This window comes from Centruroides vittatus, unplaced genomic scaffold (genome assembly GCF_030686945.1).
Source record: "Centruroides vittatus isolate TY-2023 unplaced genomic scaffold, ASM3068694v2 scaffold_769, whole genome shotgun sequence".
Classification (NCBI taxonomy): Eukaryota; Metazoa; Arthropoda; class Arachnida; order Scorpiones; family Buthidae; genus Centruroides; species Centruroides vittatus.
In genome coordinates this window covers 1,224,500-1,244,159 of record NW_027122717.1, presented here as the reverse complement: position 1 = coordinate 1,244,159, position 19,660 = coordinate 1,224,500, and the positions used below count along the sequence as shown (strand labels likewise).

At 30.8% G+C, this 19,660-nt stretch overlaps 1 protein-coding gene across 1 annotated transcript in view; it reads left to right on the top strand.

Moving 5' to 3' along the window:
- The window catches only part of Cndp2 (Cytosolic non-specific dipeptidase 2), a 57,668-nt gene that overhangs the window by 28,184 nt on the left and 9,824 nt on the right, over window positions 1–19,660 (top strand). Inside the window, exons 5-10 of the mRNA XM_067288170.1 lie at window positions 1,636–1,790; window positions 4,056–4,130; window positions 4,201–4,345; window positions 6,464–6,563; window positions 14,504–14,675; window positions 19,248–19,333. Of these exons, the coding sequence (XP_067144271.1) occupies window positions 1,636–1,790; window positions 4,056–4,130; window positions 4,201–4,345; window positions 6,464–6,563; window positions 14,504–14,675; window positions 19,248–19,333 (733 nt within the window). The remainder of the gene's footprint in view (window positions 1–1,635; window positions 1,791–4,055; window positions 4,131–4,200; window positions 4,346–6,463; window positions 6,564–14,503; window positions 14,676–19,247; window positions 19,334–19,660) is intronic.

Below are 19,660 nucleotides of genomic sequence, written 5' to 3'. Positions count from 1 at the left end.
TAAATATTGTATTTTTATGATTTCTCTTCTTCTTTTTTAATCAGTTCTTTATAAATTTACTATATATTTTATATGCCATATATCTTGGCAGATAAGACAATGTATAAATTTTCGTCGCAGTTTTATAGTTTTAGCATATATCTGTCCTATAAGATGACCCCCAAACTATTAATGGCCTATTAATTTAGTTTAGATCAGCGATCATCATCTGGATAATAATACTGTATAGTGTATACGGAATTATGTTCTGTTCGTAATTTTTTGAAACATCAAATTTTATTTTCTTGCATCTGGCAGCACTGCTTTGCAATTGTCGCAAACATTCACACTGATTTGAGCATTCAGGTAATGACCTTGACTATTCACAAAAATGTCTTATGGGTTATTCTATTTAGTGGACATACTCTACTCTCTACTAGTAAATAATTACAGTTTTCCCATTTTGCTATAATGGTTTTAATTCATATAAATTTCAATCTAATTTTCTTATATCTGTCCTATAAGATGACCCCGGATTTTTGGGGCCATTTTTATGATTCAAGTATCATCTTATCTGTCAAGATATATGGTAATAAAAGAAAATTTTATTATTTTATATTTAATATTTTATAAATTGATAGTTAATACAGTAGAGCATCGATTATCCAACCCCTGATCAACCGTCGCATCAGTTAACTGACTGCGTTCTAGTCGGAAAATTCAAATGTCCACTAGTGATGTGGCACTACAATATTTGGCTATATCTTGGCTACTTTAATATTATTTTTGTTAAATTTTTGCGTGTTTTAGCTGGAAACACTGGTTTGACCATGAAAGGGAGGCCAGTATTTAAACAAGGCTTAATTTTATTTAATGACGCTATCCAATTGCTGTTTTTAAAACGTGTGCGAGATTTAGCAGCAAAAGAAACGAGGGTCAGCTGTGAAGCAAAAGAAAATTTTGGACTTCTTTTTCTAACGTATAGGCCTACTTTATGTAAAATATGTAATCCGAATATATATTTTTTTGTTTTATACTGTATTTTTCAAAATACAGTACAGTACTGTATTTATTTTGTGCAAAATAAAGAAATAATTTTTAACGATACAATAGCGACAATTATTATTTAAAAAAAATTTTGTTAGGCTTAACATCAATGAAAATTCAACGTGAAGTAGGTTAATAGCAATATACTAATATACTAATTACCAGAGTCGTAACTAGGGTATGGCCAGCGTGGCTCCCGCATAGGCACCGATTTTAATAAATGCGCCAACGAGGTTTCGAAATAATATGTATTCAAAATTAATAACACAAAAAAACGTCTATATTTATATTTATATAGTATTTATGATCTGTAATTTCTACAAACATATATTTCAAAAATAAACCACTATTTTTATTTTTATTTAATAACAAAAATTAAAAAGATGCCATTTTTATTCTTTGCCATAGGCGTCCAAAATCCTAGTTACGTCACTGCTAATTACATGGGATATACTAATATACTATACTAATAATGTATTTTTTCATTCTTTTCAGTTATCCGTTTTTTCAGTTATCCGACCAACCCCAGTCCCTAATTGAGTCGGATAATCGATGCTCCACTGTATATTTAATTTTGTTCTTGATATTCATAAAACATATTTTTAATAGTTCTGTTTTGAAGGGATGGAAGAGTCTGGTTCTGAAGGATTAGATAAACTTGTTGATGCTCGAAAAGATACATTTTTTAAAGATGTTGACTATGTTTGCATTTCTGATAATTACTGGCTTGGAACAAAAAAGCCATGTCTGACTTATGGTTTAAGGTAATTGTAGGTTACAAAGCTTTTTCTAGTTTATATTGTTTCACTTTTGAAATACTATTTGAATAATAATAAATGAAAAGCAGAATATTTACAGGGTTCCTACACACCTGGAAAGTCAGGAATTTTCATTAGTGTTCAGAAAATGCTGTGGAAAGTCAGGGAATTTGTTTTCTTGGTTGCTTTGTTGATTTTGTTTGCTGACAGTATGGCTGACCAAGTGTAGCTGTCTGCAGGCAGCAAGAAGTATTGTGGTACAATGCAACTTACGAAAAGGGGGTCAGAATATTTTCAGGATCCAAAATTTCACCCAAACATACAGAAAATTTCCCCAAAATTATAGCGCAAAAAATATACAAGCATACAACAATATTAATTGTTATTTTTAAATTTTAAAATACTTTTAGATTTTAGAACTGATGTATTAGTTATGCAGTATTATAAGTTTGAGAGAGAAATCTAATATTCTTAGTAATCTAACAATAAATTTTTTAAGAAAAATTTTAATATTCTCTCCTCTCACACACACACACTCACACACACACTCACACTGAATTTGCACTTTTGAGGGCAGGTGTTAATGAACTGATGAAAAGAAATGATTGTTAACAAAGAATCAAAAATGATAAATAACCAAATATTAATTCAAATGATATTATTTATCATTTTTCATTTTAATAATTTTGATTGCATAACAAACAATTTCTGATTTCTGAAACTTTCTCCCAGTTTCTTAATATTTTATAAAGTTTGGAAAATTTATTAAGGGACAAATTTAATAAATTTATACTTTTATACATGGATTATACAGAATTTTTTAACAATAATTAATGGCTTTTTTCTTTGAAAGCCATGAAGTTTTACAGTTATGAGTTAATAACAGGAAAAATTATTTTCATTTAATAAAACATTTTAGTTTTATGTGGAGAAGAAATGTCATAATTCCGTCTGTCTTATTTTAACTTTATTAATTCATTGATTATAAAAAAATATATAATTGTTAATTAGAAAAAATAACCAATTAAAGATTTAGAGAAGAAATAGTATATGGTGCGTATTAATTTTTACTTATGGTTTAAGGTAATGGTAAGATATAAATTTGTAAATCATGTGATGTTTTATTTAGTTAATGTGCTATATTGTAAGGATTGTGAGGGTCAGGGAATTGGTACAAAGTTGGTCAGGGAAAGTCATTGAATTTAAAACAAAAATTTGAGTAGGAGCCCTGTATTTATAAAAAGGAAAGAAAATGGTATACACTAACATTTCAGTATATAAAACAGAACAATATTCTTTGGTGGTTACTTAAATGTTTGGGCAATAAAAAAAATCAATATAACTAATAAATTGCATCATTTTCAGGAAAATAAATTTATAATTAGCATGCAAAAGATGGAATGTAACTTAAACTGTTTCAGAACAAATTGGGCTTTGTATGAAGATTTCTTAAATCTTCATGGGTGAAGTTCGATGGCTTTATTTAAAAATTTATACCAAATTTTTAAATAACAGTCACTAAACTTACTACTAATTCATTGTAATTATTAGATAAATCATTAAATATTTTTATCTAGATTTATACATAGAATTATGACTAATGTGGACTTTGCTGGACATTTTTTTTTATATTAAAAAAATTCAGCAATGAATTGCGTAACTTTTCCAAGAAAAAAGTTAAAATTGTGTGTGGTGCCATTTGTTATGAGATTTTATTTTAAAAATTTATTATTATTAATTATTATAAAATAGCAAAACCTTAATTTTGAGGGAAGTGGTGAGTTTTGTAAAAATTTGTAAATGCTAATAATGAGTAAAATCTTCATTAAGTCCAACCACATTGTAGATATGATAATCCTCAATTTCCTAGTTCCTTGACCTTTAACCATCAAAATTTAATGCTCCTAACTCACAAACCTCTCTGCAAACTTTTAGAAATTTTTGAGAGACGCAGGAGTTAAGTTTCAAAGTGGGAGAACAAAATTATGCCCTCTTGCACACACTAATATCAACCAATATAGGAAAAAGGAAACCCCAAATTTTTTTTCATTTTTCGATGTTTCAAAGTCGAGTCCAAAAATGTAAAAATCTTGGGGGTCATTTTTCAATTGATTGCCATACTCTCCTCCTGTTATATATAATAGATGATAGCAGGGAAAATATTTGACCTTACCGTATATATTTATATAAATTTGAAAATTCTGTTTTAAATTTAATGTCATTTTGTATTTTGATGCTGATTATTTAAATTTTAATTATTTTTAATATTAGAGGAATATGCTACTTTTTTATTGAGGTTACCTGTTCCCAAAAAGATCTACATTCTGGTGTTTATGGTGGAACAGTGTAAGTATTCTTTGTTACATAATTTATATTGTATCTTATTTTTATATTTACTAATGCATATTTATTATAGTCATGAAGCAATGGCAGACTTAATAGCTTTAATGGGAAGTTTAGTAAATGAAAAAGGTGAAATACTTATTCCTGGAATTATGGATGATGTAGTACCTGTGACTGAAGATGAGAAGAAAATTTATGAAAATATTGATTTTGACATTGTACGTTGAAAATTTTTTTTATATATTAAACAAATTTTGATTTTATTTTTAAATTATGCATGTACACACTTGCATACTGTGTACAGAGTGAGTGAAAAATTTCTTGCACCCTTTTCATTCCAAAAGTACTGAAGTCATATTAATTTAGTTATGTAAGAACAGTGGCACACTCAGGATTTAATCTTGGAGAGCTGAGTTAAAAACTTTAATATGAATTCAAAATTCCCACCTTATGTGACTACTAATTAATAAGTAATATAGAAATAGAAGACATGACACAATACGAATAAAGAAATATTACATATATAAACATCTAAGTCTGATATTTTAGTAATCAGCCAAACAATTGCTCAATGTTCTGACTATTACAAAAATATCAGGCTTTTAGATGCTTATATATATATACACCATGATGTGGTAAAGCAAATGGCTGGCTTGGTGCCATAGTGGGTGATTTATTGGCCATGTGTGCTGAGGTTGTTCCAAGTTGGCACCATGAGTCACTGACAGGGGTGGATCTACATAGGGACTAATAGGACTTAAGTCCTGGGCCCCCAAGTGACAAGAGTCCACAGAAATTGAATTATCATAAATTTAAATACTTTTTCATTAACAATGAGCACTTATTGTATTATAAAAAATAGTTACTATAAATTATCATTATTATTATTATTATTATTTGCATTAACAAAAAAATGGCGTCCCATTGGAAGGTTAACTTAATAAAAATTTTTAAAATAACTTGTATAACTCTGAGTATTTTTATTGTCTGGAAACATTTACATAAAATTTCTGCTGTTTTTCTTTTTTTTAGTTTTTGCTCTATCTGTGGATTGAGGGATTATGCTTATTATTTTTTAACATGAATATTTTTATATTTTAAGATTATATGATATTTTATGAAATTTTATCAATTTCAAAGCTTTTAAAGAAGTCTTGTTTTACTGTAAATTAATAAACCTCTTTCAAGACATCAAAGCCTCATAATTTAATTTACACTTTAAGAACATTAAATTCAAATAAAAGTTTATTTGTACACACTTGATGCCAATTTATTCAGTAGATTAACTAAGCATTTTATTTATCATCTGAAGATGATAAATATGCTATATTGAAAGTGCTAGCATTTTCAATGAAATGTAGTTGTCATTCATCATTTATCATTATTTGTCAGTGATGAAACATATTTATAATTAAACATTTAGGTACTTAATAAAATTAAGTACATAAATGTATTCTCCATTTTAAATTAATAGTGGCTTGCACCCTGTAGTGCAGGGGTTCTCAAACTTTTTCGATCGACCGCCCCCTTTGTTCCATAAAGTTATACCCAATGCCCCTAACCCATCAGTGACCCCAACTTTTGCCTTTGGTCACCGTTCAGTACCCTGCCTCCAGCGCCCCCTAGATTTACTCACCACCCACAGGGGGTGGTAACGCCCACTTTGAGAACCCCTGCTGTAGTGGTTCCTGTATATCATACTTTTCCTTTAACAACAGAGTTGTGCTGGTCATCTAGTAACTGTTTTCAGGGGAAGTTTTGAATTGAAGTAATGTGACTTCCAGTTCGCATCAGAAGTTCATATATAGTTAATTGGGGCCTCTTGCCTCCTAAGGTTTTCATATCTGGTCTCAGATTTCATCTGTCTAACTCTGTTCCTGTGATTAAGAAAAGACAGATGAACAGACAACAGTGGGAATTTATAAGTCTACAGTTTTTTTAGATTGCAGCCCAAATACTGTGATAAAATAATTAACATTCTCTTCTAGAAACTGCATCAAATTAAAAAAAACAGTCATTCCTGTCATCTTGAACTACATTTATGGGTTGAGATCATTACTATTTTATTTTTTGTTTAAAACCAAATAGATACTAATGGCAATAGCTAGTTCTTATTTAAATTTAATGTTCTTAAAGTATTGGATTTGATGATAAGACTTTGATATCTTGAAGAATATTTATTAATTTGGAATAAAACACCACTACTTGAATAGCTTGTTTTTTTATGGTCTTTTTTTCTTAAGGAATTTATGGAGTTATCTGATTCAAAAATGACAATAAAATTAGTGAACAATATATAATAAATTCTTAAACACAAAATTTTAATTTTTGTTTAGAATGAATATAGAAGTGAAGTAGCTGCAAGTCGATTATCTCGTCATACAAAGGAAGAAGTATTGATGCATCGTTGGCGTTTTCCTTCTCTCTCTCTTCATGGTAAAATTTTAAATAAATGTTGTTAATGTAAGCTATAATTTTGAGTTATTGCAAGTCACATACTTTTGTATTGAGTAATTTTAAAAACAGTCACATACCAAGTTTTTTCTTTTTAAAGGGCTTATTTTTAAAAGAATCTAAAATCATATAACAATACTTGATTAACAAAATTGCCATTAAGTATGTCCTGTGATTTTTTGTTGCACATCTTTTGGTACATGGTTATGAATTTCCTGACGGATAAGTGACTTAAATATGTTGGGCATGTGATACTTTTTAAAATTACTCCATATTAAAACATTATTTCAAAATTTAATATTTGTAGTTATAAAATATTATGAATCTTGATATAGCATGTTTACAGCTATATAGTAATTATGATAAGTTTTCTTTATTTTATATATGAAATCAGTTTGGAAGTTTAGAATCTTAGATGATTAAAAAAAATTATGCTTTTGTTTTTATTTAACATAAAAAAATATAATTTAAACTTAATAAAAATTATTAATAATAATAATTATCAGTATAAAAAATATACCATGTCATTCCTATTAGAAGCTTGCTGGGCTTAAACATTTTCCAAAATATGGGCTTTTATTAAAATCATTATTTATTGTATAATAAAGTACAAAATATAGTTTTTAAAACTTTCTATTATCACTACTTTTAATTTTGTATACAGATAAAGTTTCTCTCCCTTGAAGACAGAATTTGAGTTTATGGAAAATGTTGTGGGAGAAAGAGAAGACATTAGAGACCAGATATAGTTTTTTCTTGTTATTTTTAGATTAAAATGTGAAAACATTCTTTAAATCCTCTTCCATAAATCAGCTATCATTCATGGAGGACAGTTTTAATTTTTTATAATGCTATAATTAAATTTACTTGTGTTGACTAAAACAATGAACACAATATAAACCTAACATATTATTCATATATACATACATATTGCAACCTTACATATTATCTATATGTGTGACATACCTAGCTGTAATATAAACAGATTTGTATTATTATTAAATTATTAAATATTCTACTTTTTATGAAACTTCACTGAGTATGTGATTGTTCATGTTCTCACTGCTTTCAAATTAAAATTTACTGCGCAAGTAGCTATGACATGCCAATGTCTAGTGTAAAGGCATAAACAGACCACTATGTTGCCAAATGTCAAATTAAGTTGTTGTATGAAGGCATGCTTGCTAAATATCAAAAAAATGTTAATATAAAAAAAAAATGAGCAATGGAACAATCAAAATTATCTCTGCTTCAGCTTCAGGCAAAAACCCATTTCTCCACTGCTCCAGGTTCTAGATCCATGTTCTAGCTCCATGTTCCAATCCAAAACACTAGTAACGACACATCAGCTGGACATCCACTACAGCTTATTATAAATTGGTTGAAATTTTGGATCATGATTCTGTTTGTTTTTTTATGGAAAAATTATCTCAAATTCAGTTTCCACTGTTGGTATGACTATAAATAACTGCAGGATATTTAACCTAGGAAGAAAATGGTAGTAGTAGTTAGAGAAAAGGCAGTTATTGGTATTTTTAAAAAATCTTGAATTAAATTAGAATATATTGTTTACTGTAGGTTAAAATACTGATTTTTTTCATAACAATTATATGGTATCATGGTGGGGGAACTTGATTAAGATCAAAGAAATGTGTAAAAAATGTTTTCTTGTAAGAAGAGATCACAGATAAAAAGTTGACAAGATTCTGACATAGGGTGAACCTTGTTAAAACTTCTACAGGTAAAGGGGATAAGTATAAAGGCTTGAGATGAATGTACCAGTACAATAATTTTAAGTGAAGTGTGATAATTTCAAGGGGCAGATATGATGATTATCTCTCATAAGATTGGCAACTCTGAGCTTTCTTGAGGTAGGAGAGATAATGTCTGGATAAGTGAGAAAAGTCAGAATTCTTTTCCATAAGAGAATCAACATGTCGCAAATGACATTAATTTATAATTTCACTAACATTTTCGGTATCATCTTCAAGTGCAAGTGTGAAAAAATGTTATGAGGTAAACACGTAATAATAAACAAAGAAATAACAAACAAGTCGCTTTATTAACTGAAACAATTAATAGTGAACAGAATGCCCATCACGGAGACGATGTTACACAGGTCTATTTACTGTGTCTCCTCTCGTTCAGACTTCTGAGGAATTTGACAATTATATACAATTCCGATTAAACAAAAATTACAATTAAACTTAAAACTAATAGTATTACTACTTAAAACTAAAAAGGGAAAAGAAGGATAGAGGATGAAGGTAGTCTACTGGTAGTTTAGATTTGTGGGCCCTGATACTAAGGTAATGTCGACAATGGGCGCCTTGCAGACGGTGAATCTCCAATCCATCAGCATCCAGAAAAATAAACAGTCACTCATAAAAAGGTGCCGGGGCAAATCATTGGACCTTTGTGGAACGGCTGGTTTAATTATTTTCAAGTCCTTGTCCCCACATGGTCTGTACTGGCCCTCTCTCTCTTTTGTCCTAAGCCTCGTACCTTGTCCCGGGTCACTCTCACCTGACTTCTCGGTGGCAAACCAAAAAGTGTCTGTTATTCTTATCCTTGTGACTCACGGTTGATTCGGGCAGGACCCCCTCCTGTCACTTTTGTTAAAACCACTAATCACGACCCATGAAAAATGCCATTCCTGTCAAGTGACGGGAAGGGTTAAAAGCGGAAGGTAGAAGAATTAAGGAAAGAAGAAAAAGTTTTAATTCTATATACAGTATTTACACACAACAAAATGGCGGACAGCCACACAAGAAAAGAGTCAATATATTAAGAATTCTTACCAAAAGAAGATAGAACAAATTTCAGTATTCTTAACAATTTTTTAAAATGTAGAATAAATGAATCTCTGTGCACATGCTCTATATCTTTTAGCATTACAGAAAGTCATCATTTATATAATGACTTTCTGTAATGCTAAAATATATAGATAAGCCTATCATTGAAAAATACATGTTTCATATGAGATAAATAAATAAAACATCAAAGTCATAAATTTCTTGTGTCATTGTTTTCCTGCATCAGTCATTTTTCCCTAGAGTCCCGCCAAAAACAATAGATTGAGAATCCACTGTATATACATAAATAATTTACATAAACTCTCACTAAAACACCAGATTGTAAATAATTCTTCCTCCAAAAACCTAATAACCAGTGCCAGTCCACTTAAATTATATGGCAAACGTTTTCGGACACTTCACTGCGCCCTTCCTCAAGCCTTCCAATCTTCTTAACACGTTGACTGCCATCTACGAGATGACTCGTAGTTACCGTTTCTGCCTAGGACGCCACCTACGAGTTATATCGTAGTTTGTTTCCTTGCCATATTTGTGCAGCTACGATGTAATTCGTAGTATATCAGTGTAAATATGAATAGATAGCTTCAGGGGCAAGAACAAAAAATCAAGTTTGGCTTACATGAACAGAACATTTATTAATAAATGAACAGAAAATATAATCATAAAAAGTTTATTCAAAATCAAAAGCAAAACGATATTTTTATTGTTTGTGATAATTTTTAAAACAATCTTCTACGCAAAGGGCTGGCTTGTCTAGACAGATTGGACAGAAATAACGCGTTTCTCAGCGTTTTTTAGCTTTGGTACAAATTCGACATGGCTTTGTCGGATGTTGTTTTTTCTGAGTAGGTGGGATACTCTGTAAATAGTGAAGCTCTTGCAATTTAATTTTTTTTGAAACTGGTTGAATCTCTTCTCCAATCAATGCTTTGACGAATGCTTCTCTAAACTTTATAAGTTTTATTTTAGAAGAAGTTGCTTTTTGAAAGAGTTTGTGCGCATTATGTATATATATTTCTATAATATGTAATGCAACCTTTTTGGGCCATCTAATAGTCTTTCTTAGAGCTGTGTAGTACGATAGCATTTTTTATTTCTTTATGTTTTGCAATTTCTTGTGCAGCATACAAATTGGTTTGTTCGACCAGTAATGCAAGAAATTCTTCCGAAAAAAATAGGTCTACCAGCATTTGCACTGTAAGGTTTGTCGTATCCAATTTCAAACCAACATTTTCTTGGAAAATAAATAGTTCAGGATTTTGTTGAGTTTCTGTCCACAAATTATCGTTTGGATTTGATGTGGTTGCTTGACGCATCGTCATTGCCTTCAGGTTCGAGAATAGTCTTATCTTCAGGTTCGGAGACGACGTCATAATCACTGTCCTCACTTGAATCCTCAGATGGTACATAATCGCTACTGTCGTTACCATCATCACCAAAAATTTTGTCAGATTCTGAATCACTTAGATTAGTGTAGTAATCAAGTTGTTTTTTAGTCAGTGGTCTTTTCTTATCCATATTGGGATATTTATTTGATTATAGAAATAAATAAAAAATAACACTCTCAAAAAAGACGTAAATGTGATGTGCTCGCCTCTATATCCGATTTATTACTAATGAATTTAGACGCACATCTCCGATTGGCTGTAGCGAAGTGACAGGACGAATCGTGTCTGTGCACGAATTAACTCGTAGTTTGGCTTTAGCGAAGAGCTTTCTGTTACATAAGCCAACTAAGAGATAATTCGTAATACCTTTATTTTAAGAAAAACACATTCTATATGCTTTTTGATTATTACTATGTACTCTGATTAGAGTTTTTAATAATATAATATAATTAAAAGTAAGTTGGCATTTTACAACAGAATCCTGAAAATTACGTGGCAGTCAACGTGTTAAAATGAATTTTCGAACAAACGAAGTCATATTTCCGTTACGCACGTGCCAACCGAATAAAATTTAAAAATTAAAAATCGAACAACCCAAATTCCAACAGTTCAACTAACTTCCGTAAACGAAGCTTCCTCCGAACATTCTACTGTTTTGCTATTTACAAATTCCTACATCGCTCCGCCCTTCCTCTAACGAGTGATGACGTAAGCAGCTCTACGTCATTGCTAAACGTCGCACTTTTTAACTAATTTCAAAAACGCTCCTCCACTCTTTCAATAAAAGATCGTCATCCCGTTTCCTTTCTTTTACTCTGTCTCGTCTTTTTGCAGCAGGGCCTGCCAAGCCATCGATAATTTCATCTCATCTTTTGCGTTAATAGGCTGTGATGAACGGAAGGCCTTAAAGATTTCTATTTGTTCCAGCCATCTAATTTGCTCAGCGTGCTTAGTGGTAGCAAGCAACTTCGCTGCCGCGAAGTCCGGGACTATTTCCGGGTCGGACGCATAAATCGCTAATGAGGTGGTGGCTCTCCCATGCTCAATATCTTTCTGGTGTTCTCTCAATCTTACTTCCATCGCTCTTTTCGTGGATCCAATGTAGACCAATTCCTCATTGCACCTATTATCTGTTAGTGGGATAGCATATACCCCTGGAAGTTTGCAACTATTCGTTCTGTCCTTATCATTCCATAGTTGTTGCAGCATAGACGGGCATCTCCTGAAAGCTATGTCGATCCCTTGTCTTTTCGCAATTTTTCTATATAAAGGTGCCAATATCGGGTTGTATGAAAGGAATTGGTCTACATTGGATCCACGAAAAGAGCGATGGAAGTAAGATTGAGAGAACACCAGAAAGATATTGAGCATGGGAGAGCCACCACCTCATTAGCGATTTATGCGTCCGACCCGGAAATAGTCCCGGACTTCGGGGCAGCGAAGTTGCTTGCTACCACTAAGCACGCTGAGCAAATTAGATGGCTGGAACAAATAGAAATCTTTAAGGCCTTCCGTTCATCACAGCCTATTAACGCAAAAGATGAGATGAAATTATCGATGGCTTGGCAGGCCCTGCTGCAAAAAGACGAGACAGAGTAAAAGAAAGGAAACGGGATGACGATCTTTTATTGAAAGAGTGGAGGAGCGTTTTTGAAATTAGTTAAAAAGTGTGACGTTTAGCAATGACGTAGAGCTGCTTACGTCATCACTCGTTAGAGGAAGGGCGGAGCGATGTAGGAATTTGTAAATAGCAAAACAGTAGAATGTTCGGAGGAAGCTTCGTTTACGGAAGTTAGTTGAACCGTTGGAATTTGGGTTGTTCGATTTTTAATTTTTAAATTTTATTCGGTTGGCACGTGCGTAATGGAAATATGACTTCGTTTGTTTGAAAATTCGTTTTAAGAAGATTGGAAGGCTTGAGGAAGGGCGCAGTGAAGTGTCCGAAAACGTTTGCCATATAATTTAAGTGGACTGGCACCGGTTATTAGGTTTTTGGAGGAAGAATTATAAATAATTTATATTGGAGCTGCAGTTTGGCCACCTAGATATATCTTTACGAATGTTTGAGTTTAAATTATTTTTAACTACACGGTTTAGAAATCAAGATATTCATAAAATTTCTTAAGAAATTATTTAGAATGAAAGGTTTTTGAGTAATATCATTTTAAATACTCTATCAGCTATTAGACACATCATTTTCTTATTATTTGTAGATATTTTTCATTCAGATTCTACTTTCAATTAGTTTTGGAAAAATAGTTTTAAAGTGTTTGGTTTATCCAATTTTTTTTTATTGTTCAAAAACTGAACACCCCATCAAAGAACTAAAATTTTTCCATTATTAGGATCTTCAGTTTTCAATAAGGATCTATCATTTTTAATTTTCAAACTTCACAAAGCTGGAATGAACAGAAAGTGTTGATAATAGGTGAAAAGAAAGTACATAAAGAAAACCATAAAAAAAATAAGAAAATGGAAATTAGAATGAGGAGTGTAAGAAAGTCAGAAGGAAGGAGCAAAATTAACCAAGCTGGAAAGAAAGGAATTTAATGTAAGCAGATTTAAAAGTGAGGAAATTAGATCTAATAAAAATTCAAGATGACTTTTTCTACTAAGAGTCGTTGAAGCTTTTTTATATGATGATTTAGATAATGTTTTGATGATTGTTTAAATCAGGGATGGGTGACCTTTTTCTATGTAAGGGCTGCATTTCAAAACTTTTGAACAGCAAGCCGCATAAACGAAAAAAGAGGAGAAAAAATGTCAGTAAATCACAATTATTTATTAATATATAATTATAAATTAGCATAGGTATACTTAATTTAGTTTCTGGCACAGATGTAAATGTAATATATCTGAAATATTTGGTTAAATATTAGTCACTGCTAGTTTTAAATTAGATTCAATGTGTTTGTTAGTTGGTTTCTTGTTTTAATTTTACTAAATTTATTGTGGAAAAACTATTCACATGTTTTAGAAAATAACATTTAAATATTTGCTGCATACTTCCTTAAACTGGAAAATTGATATATTTATTCATATTTTATGTGATGCAGACTGCAAAAAATATTACTGCGGGCTGTATGTGGCCCGAGGGCCACGGGCTGTCCATCCCTGGTTTAAATCTCTAGAAAGAATTCATGTTTTAGGAAACATGAACTCTTTCTAATCTTGGGTCTCCCAGAGAAATAAGATCAGTCAACTAGCATTGACTGATCTTTTTCTCCGGGAGACCCAAGATTGAATGCAAATGATAGAAAAACTCAAGTTCAGTTCTATAAGTGGTTCATCTCAGATATATTGGACCCCATTGCTCATCACCTGGTCACTTCTATTGTGACTAGGTGGTGAGCCCTGGTTACAACAGAACCCAGAATGGATATGAAAAAAGACCTATGTTCCCACAGGATGAAAAGGGCCAAAAATGGAGAAATAGTGTCACATTTCCATTTTCTAGCATATGAAAAGTTAAAAAATGACAGGATTTGTATATCCATTTTGTTTTCACATTTTTAGATTCCAGAACCTTAAAATGGAAGAGTTTAGTTTTCTTCAATAATTGTTTTTTGAACATTAAAGAACTAGAAATGAGATCAGAAGACTCTAAAACAGTTTAATAAAACTTTTGATTTTATCATTTTCTTAAAAATATTAAATAATATGTAATTGATTTTATATTTTATTTTTATTAACATGTATTACATTTATCTGTTATTAGGAATAGAAGGAGCATTTAGTGATTATGGATGCAAAACAGTTATTCCAAGAAAAGTAATTGGAAAATTTTCCATTAGAATAGTACCCAATCAGAAACCAGAAGTGATAGAAAAGCTAGTTGTGGAATATTTGGATAAAGTATTTGAAAAACGAAATAGTCCTAATAATTACAGGTATCTAAAAATATTTATTAATTTTTTTCTCTAAGCCAAACAGTTGCCATAATTAATCAGGCTATTATTGTGCTATAATTAATAATTAGAAACTAAGTAATTTAACATTAAAGGTAGACATTAGGCACCATCTCTTATGTTAATTAATAATTATAGTAATTTATTAAATAATTTAGAACATTCCGAAAGAAAAGAACTAGCTCAGAGAGGTACTTGAACTTGCAACCTCTGCTTACTGTACAGTGCACTTTTCAGTTACGCCATCTGGATCCCGAGCAAGCCTTTGCTTCCAGACATTCAAATTTAGATATAACCATTCACAGAATTACTTATGGTGCTGGCTGAGGGTGACTCCTATGCCTATGTATTTCTCCACTTTTATATATATATACACCATGTCAGGTAAAACAATAGTTGGCTGAGTGTCATAGTGGACGAGTACATAGACTGTGGGCATAAGTAACCATGAATGGTTATACCTAAATTTAAATATGTCTGGAAGCAAAGACTTGCTCAGGATCCAGATGGCGTAACTGGAAAGCACACCTCACAATAAGCAGAGGTTGTGGGTTCAAGTTCCTCTCCGAGCTAGTTCTTTTCTTCCAGAATGTTCTAAATTATTTAATAAATTATTATAATTATTAATTTAGATAAGAGATGGTGCCTAATGTCTACCTTTAGTGTCAAATTACTTAGTTTCTAATTATTAATTATAGCATAATAATAGCCTGATTAATTACAGTAATTATTTTTGGCTTACTATCAATACATCTGGCTTTGGGATGTTGATACATACAAATTTTTCATTTACAATCACATATGTGTAAATTGAAGAATGACAATAAATCTGCTATATTATGGTATTATGGTAGATGCTGTAGTTGAAAATCAAAAATTTTTCTTTAATTTTGTTTGCATTTGTCCAATTAAAAAATGTAACATGATGATAAAACAATTTTATTGGTTTTTAATTTTAATAGACTATAATACAATTTGACTCTTGAAACAATAATAATTTTTTAACCATTAATAATTCTTTTATTAATGTTTGTTTTTGTATTGAGTCTTTAAAGGAAATCTACAAAAGAAATTTTAGAAGTTTAGGAACAGAACTGTTAAAGAAAATAAACTTGTAATGAAGAGAATACACATTGTAGCTATTGTTATTTTCTAAAAACTGAATTACCAAATATTTTAGTGTATGTAATGTATGTAATGTTATGTTTGTATGTGTGTATGTAATGTTATGTTTTTTTTAAAAATTTATATGCCAAATTTTAATCAGATTGACAGATTTTAATAGCCATTTTTCTGTTAATAAAATAAATGAATCTTTGACTATAATTGTTTGAATATTTTCTTATACTACAGGGTAGTTATAATTAACCTGACAGTGTGTATTGTAGCGAATCTACTCAATGGATAACAGTAAAAGTCACTTTGTGGCATGAAAATTAACTATTTTTTGTGTCTTCTCTACATCACTCTGAGTACTATCAGTTTACTTATAACTACTCTGTATATAAATAAATAAACAAAACAATTTCTTAGTTTAGAAAACAAATACAGTCAAACCTGTTTTTATGCAGTGGATAGGGACCGCATAAAAAAAACACATTAAAAAAAATCGCACGAAACTTCACGAGTGGCTATAAAAAATAGTTTTCGCAACACAATTAAAAAAATATTTTTTATGCGGTCCCTATTGACCGCATAAAAAAGTCTCACATAGAAAATAACTCAAAACCGTACAAAATAGAATTTATTGACAATAGATGTCAGCACTTGACCACATCATCTCGTCTATCGTCTGTTTTACATATTTTTGTCCAGGTGGTGTTTTTTTGACTTAAAAAATAAATTATTTCATTTTTCGCATATTCGTGCAATAATATTACTATAATAAGTTCATTTATGCTATAATAAGTTTATTTAGCTATAATAAGTCAACGTGAGACATGACGAATCGCACGAGACTAGTCGCCAACTGTACCGCACAAATAAAAAATCGCACAAAAAAAGACCGCATAAAAACAGGCTTGACTGTACTTGATTGAAAATATTTTTTTTTAACTTATTATATAACCATCTTCAAAATAGAAACATATTCAGTCTTGCATTATTGATAAATAATAATGCAAGATTGTAACTTGGCTAATTAAATAGCTACTCTTCATATATAAAATATTTAGCTTAGAATGGCAGTATTTTATCATGAAAAAACAAAATAGAAACAAACAGTGGCAGTGGGGATTGATGAATCCTCATGAAATTTTTAAATAAGCAAGTGAAACAAATGAGATTTGGGTTGAGCAAAATAAGCAGGATAAGGGGGTTGGACCTGGAGGGGAGTGAAACTAGCAGGGTAGGTTGGACTGCCCACCCCACAAGATGTAGATCCAGTGAAGCAAGTAGCGTTGGCTCCTTGCATACTTGCATAGGGTTGAATTGTCACAAAATTTTTATGGATCATTGATATTAAGTACAAATGAGGAGTTGGACTGCTATAGGTGTATGAGGCAAAGCCCTCTGGCACAGATATAATGTAATTTGGAGTAAAGGTATGCAACCTAAATTTGTTTGTGTATTAAATGTCAACATGGTGCCTGATTTTTGTCTATTTTTATTACTTGGACATATGCTATTTCTTGCATATAAATTTTATGAAAAAATTTTTTAATGAAATTTGACTTAAAAAACAAATTATAATCATTTATTTTTCTTCTAGTTGTCTGAATAACTTAAAATTAATTCTAATCACTAAATTTTGACAAAAAAAAAAAAATGCCATTGTCTATCTGAACAATAATTATTTAAATTATTCCATGTACAAGGTGTGTAAAAAAATTACTATGCAGTGGAAAAGGTTTAACTAAAGTTTTAATAAAAGTAAAGTTTGGCATATAATATTGCAGTTTCTCCTACAGCAAATGCCAGAAATGTCAAAAATCCAGGGCTGTGTTCAGTAATGCAGAATTCTTTTCTAACTACTGCTTGACTCCTCCCACCACTAGAATTCTTGCTATTTCAGTCAGCTTCTTTTATTTATACTAACTTCTAGTGACGTCTTATTTTTGTCTCCTTGTACGATTTGCAAGATGGCTGCTGACTAAACATATTTTATTATAACAATCACAAAGTTATTCTCTCATTCTAAATCATTAACTCATTCTAAAATGACTTCGAAATGTAAAATTATCATACTTTGGTATAACAGATTCTGAATACATTTTAACAGAAGATGGTATCCATTTTGTTCATTACAGTTAATAACTGCTTCATTAATTTGTTTGCGATGATTGTTGCAATCATAATTTTAACTTTTGCCCAGTTGTATAACAATAATTGTTCAATGATGCTCAGAACATTCTTAGCTCCACCCACTAAGCCACTCAGAATTCTAACTTAGGTGTTCTGTGTTACTGAACATGGCCCAGGAGCATGAGGTCTGGAAATATAGAGAGCCAGATTTTATGGAAGATTGTGCAATCAGTAAATCATTTGGTAACTGCACTATTAATAGTGCAGCTATAGTGCACTATTAATAGTTACACTATTAATAGTGCACTATTAATAGTGTAACTGCACTATTAATAGTGCAGTTACCAACAGTAGAAACAGTTTAATACCACTATCAAACTGTTTCTACTACTATTAAACCAATAGTTTAATACCACTATTAGTATTAAACTTTTACTCTACCTTTATGGTATAGTAAATGTTTATTTCTTGATAACAAGAGGGCAAGCAGTTAATTATAGAGAAAGCATTGCTTTCTCTATAATTTTGGCAGCTCAGAAAGTGTTACTAGATATCACTGCTAAATATTGAAATAAGATAAGAGGTTACCAGAAGTATATTAGTTGGCAATGGATACATAAATATTTCTACAATATGCATCCTATAAGTCATGACTTCTGTGTTGTTTATATATATTTATGTATGTTACATTAAAAACAGAAGTTCAGCACATGCATTTGTTAAAATTTTTTGTTGTTCTAAAATCATTACTATTCAAATCAAGTGATTCTAGAATAAATTAATTATATTAGCTTTCATTCATTTTTGAATTATAAATTTCCTGAGGAAAAAGACTGAAAATGTCCAAGGAGAACTTTTACTGCACTGTAAAGATAATCATACTGAGACAATCAGCAAAGATATTCAAAAACTGTAGTCCAAAAACTAGAATGTGTATGAGTGAATGATAATGCCATATACCTTAATGTGAAAATGTGAGATATACAACTTACAAGTCTCATATGCAATGCCATAACAAATTTCTTGCTGCACAGTAACTTTTCAGATAGTGTGTATTAAAATGAAGCACTTGTGCTAATGATTGACTTAAATTGTAGCTGCAAAAATAGCATGTAAAAATAATTAGTTGTTTGATTTGATTCAATTAGTGTTTTCATGAATTTTTAAATTTAAAAAGGATCTAAAAGTTAATAATCTGTATTAATCTCTGTTTACTGTTAAATTCAAACTTCACTAAAAGATATGAATTCCTTTTATTTTGAATACATACTATCATAATATTTAAATTATTTATACAAATATTTTTTCTAGGTCTTATTTGTTTCATGGAGGTAATCCTTGGATGAGTGATCCTAATGATCCAAACTTTGTAGCTGGTCGAAAAGCAATAAAGACAGGTAAGATATTTTAATATCTTGAAATTTCCATAGTTTTTAAGTACTATTTAATATTTTATTAAGAAATAAATGATTATTTTTTAACTCTCTCAGTCCTATGGACCTTTTTTCCATAACTGTTGTGGATTTGGCTAGGCTCATGAGTGCAACAGAGCTTGACATATTCAGGATAGATCATTTCCCAAAAATTTTCTGGTGCTACCTCCTGGTTTTAATCTTGGGTACCACAGAACAAGGCTGACTCCTTAACTGCCTTGGCCATCTGGCAATGGCCAGTGCAATTTTTGATTTTTCAGTTTGTCATTTTCAAACCATTTTGATGAAGGC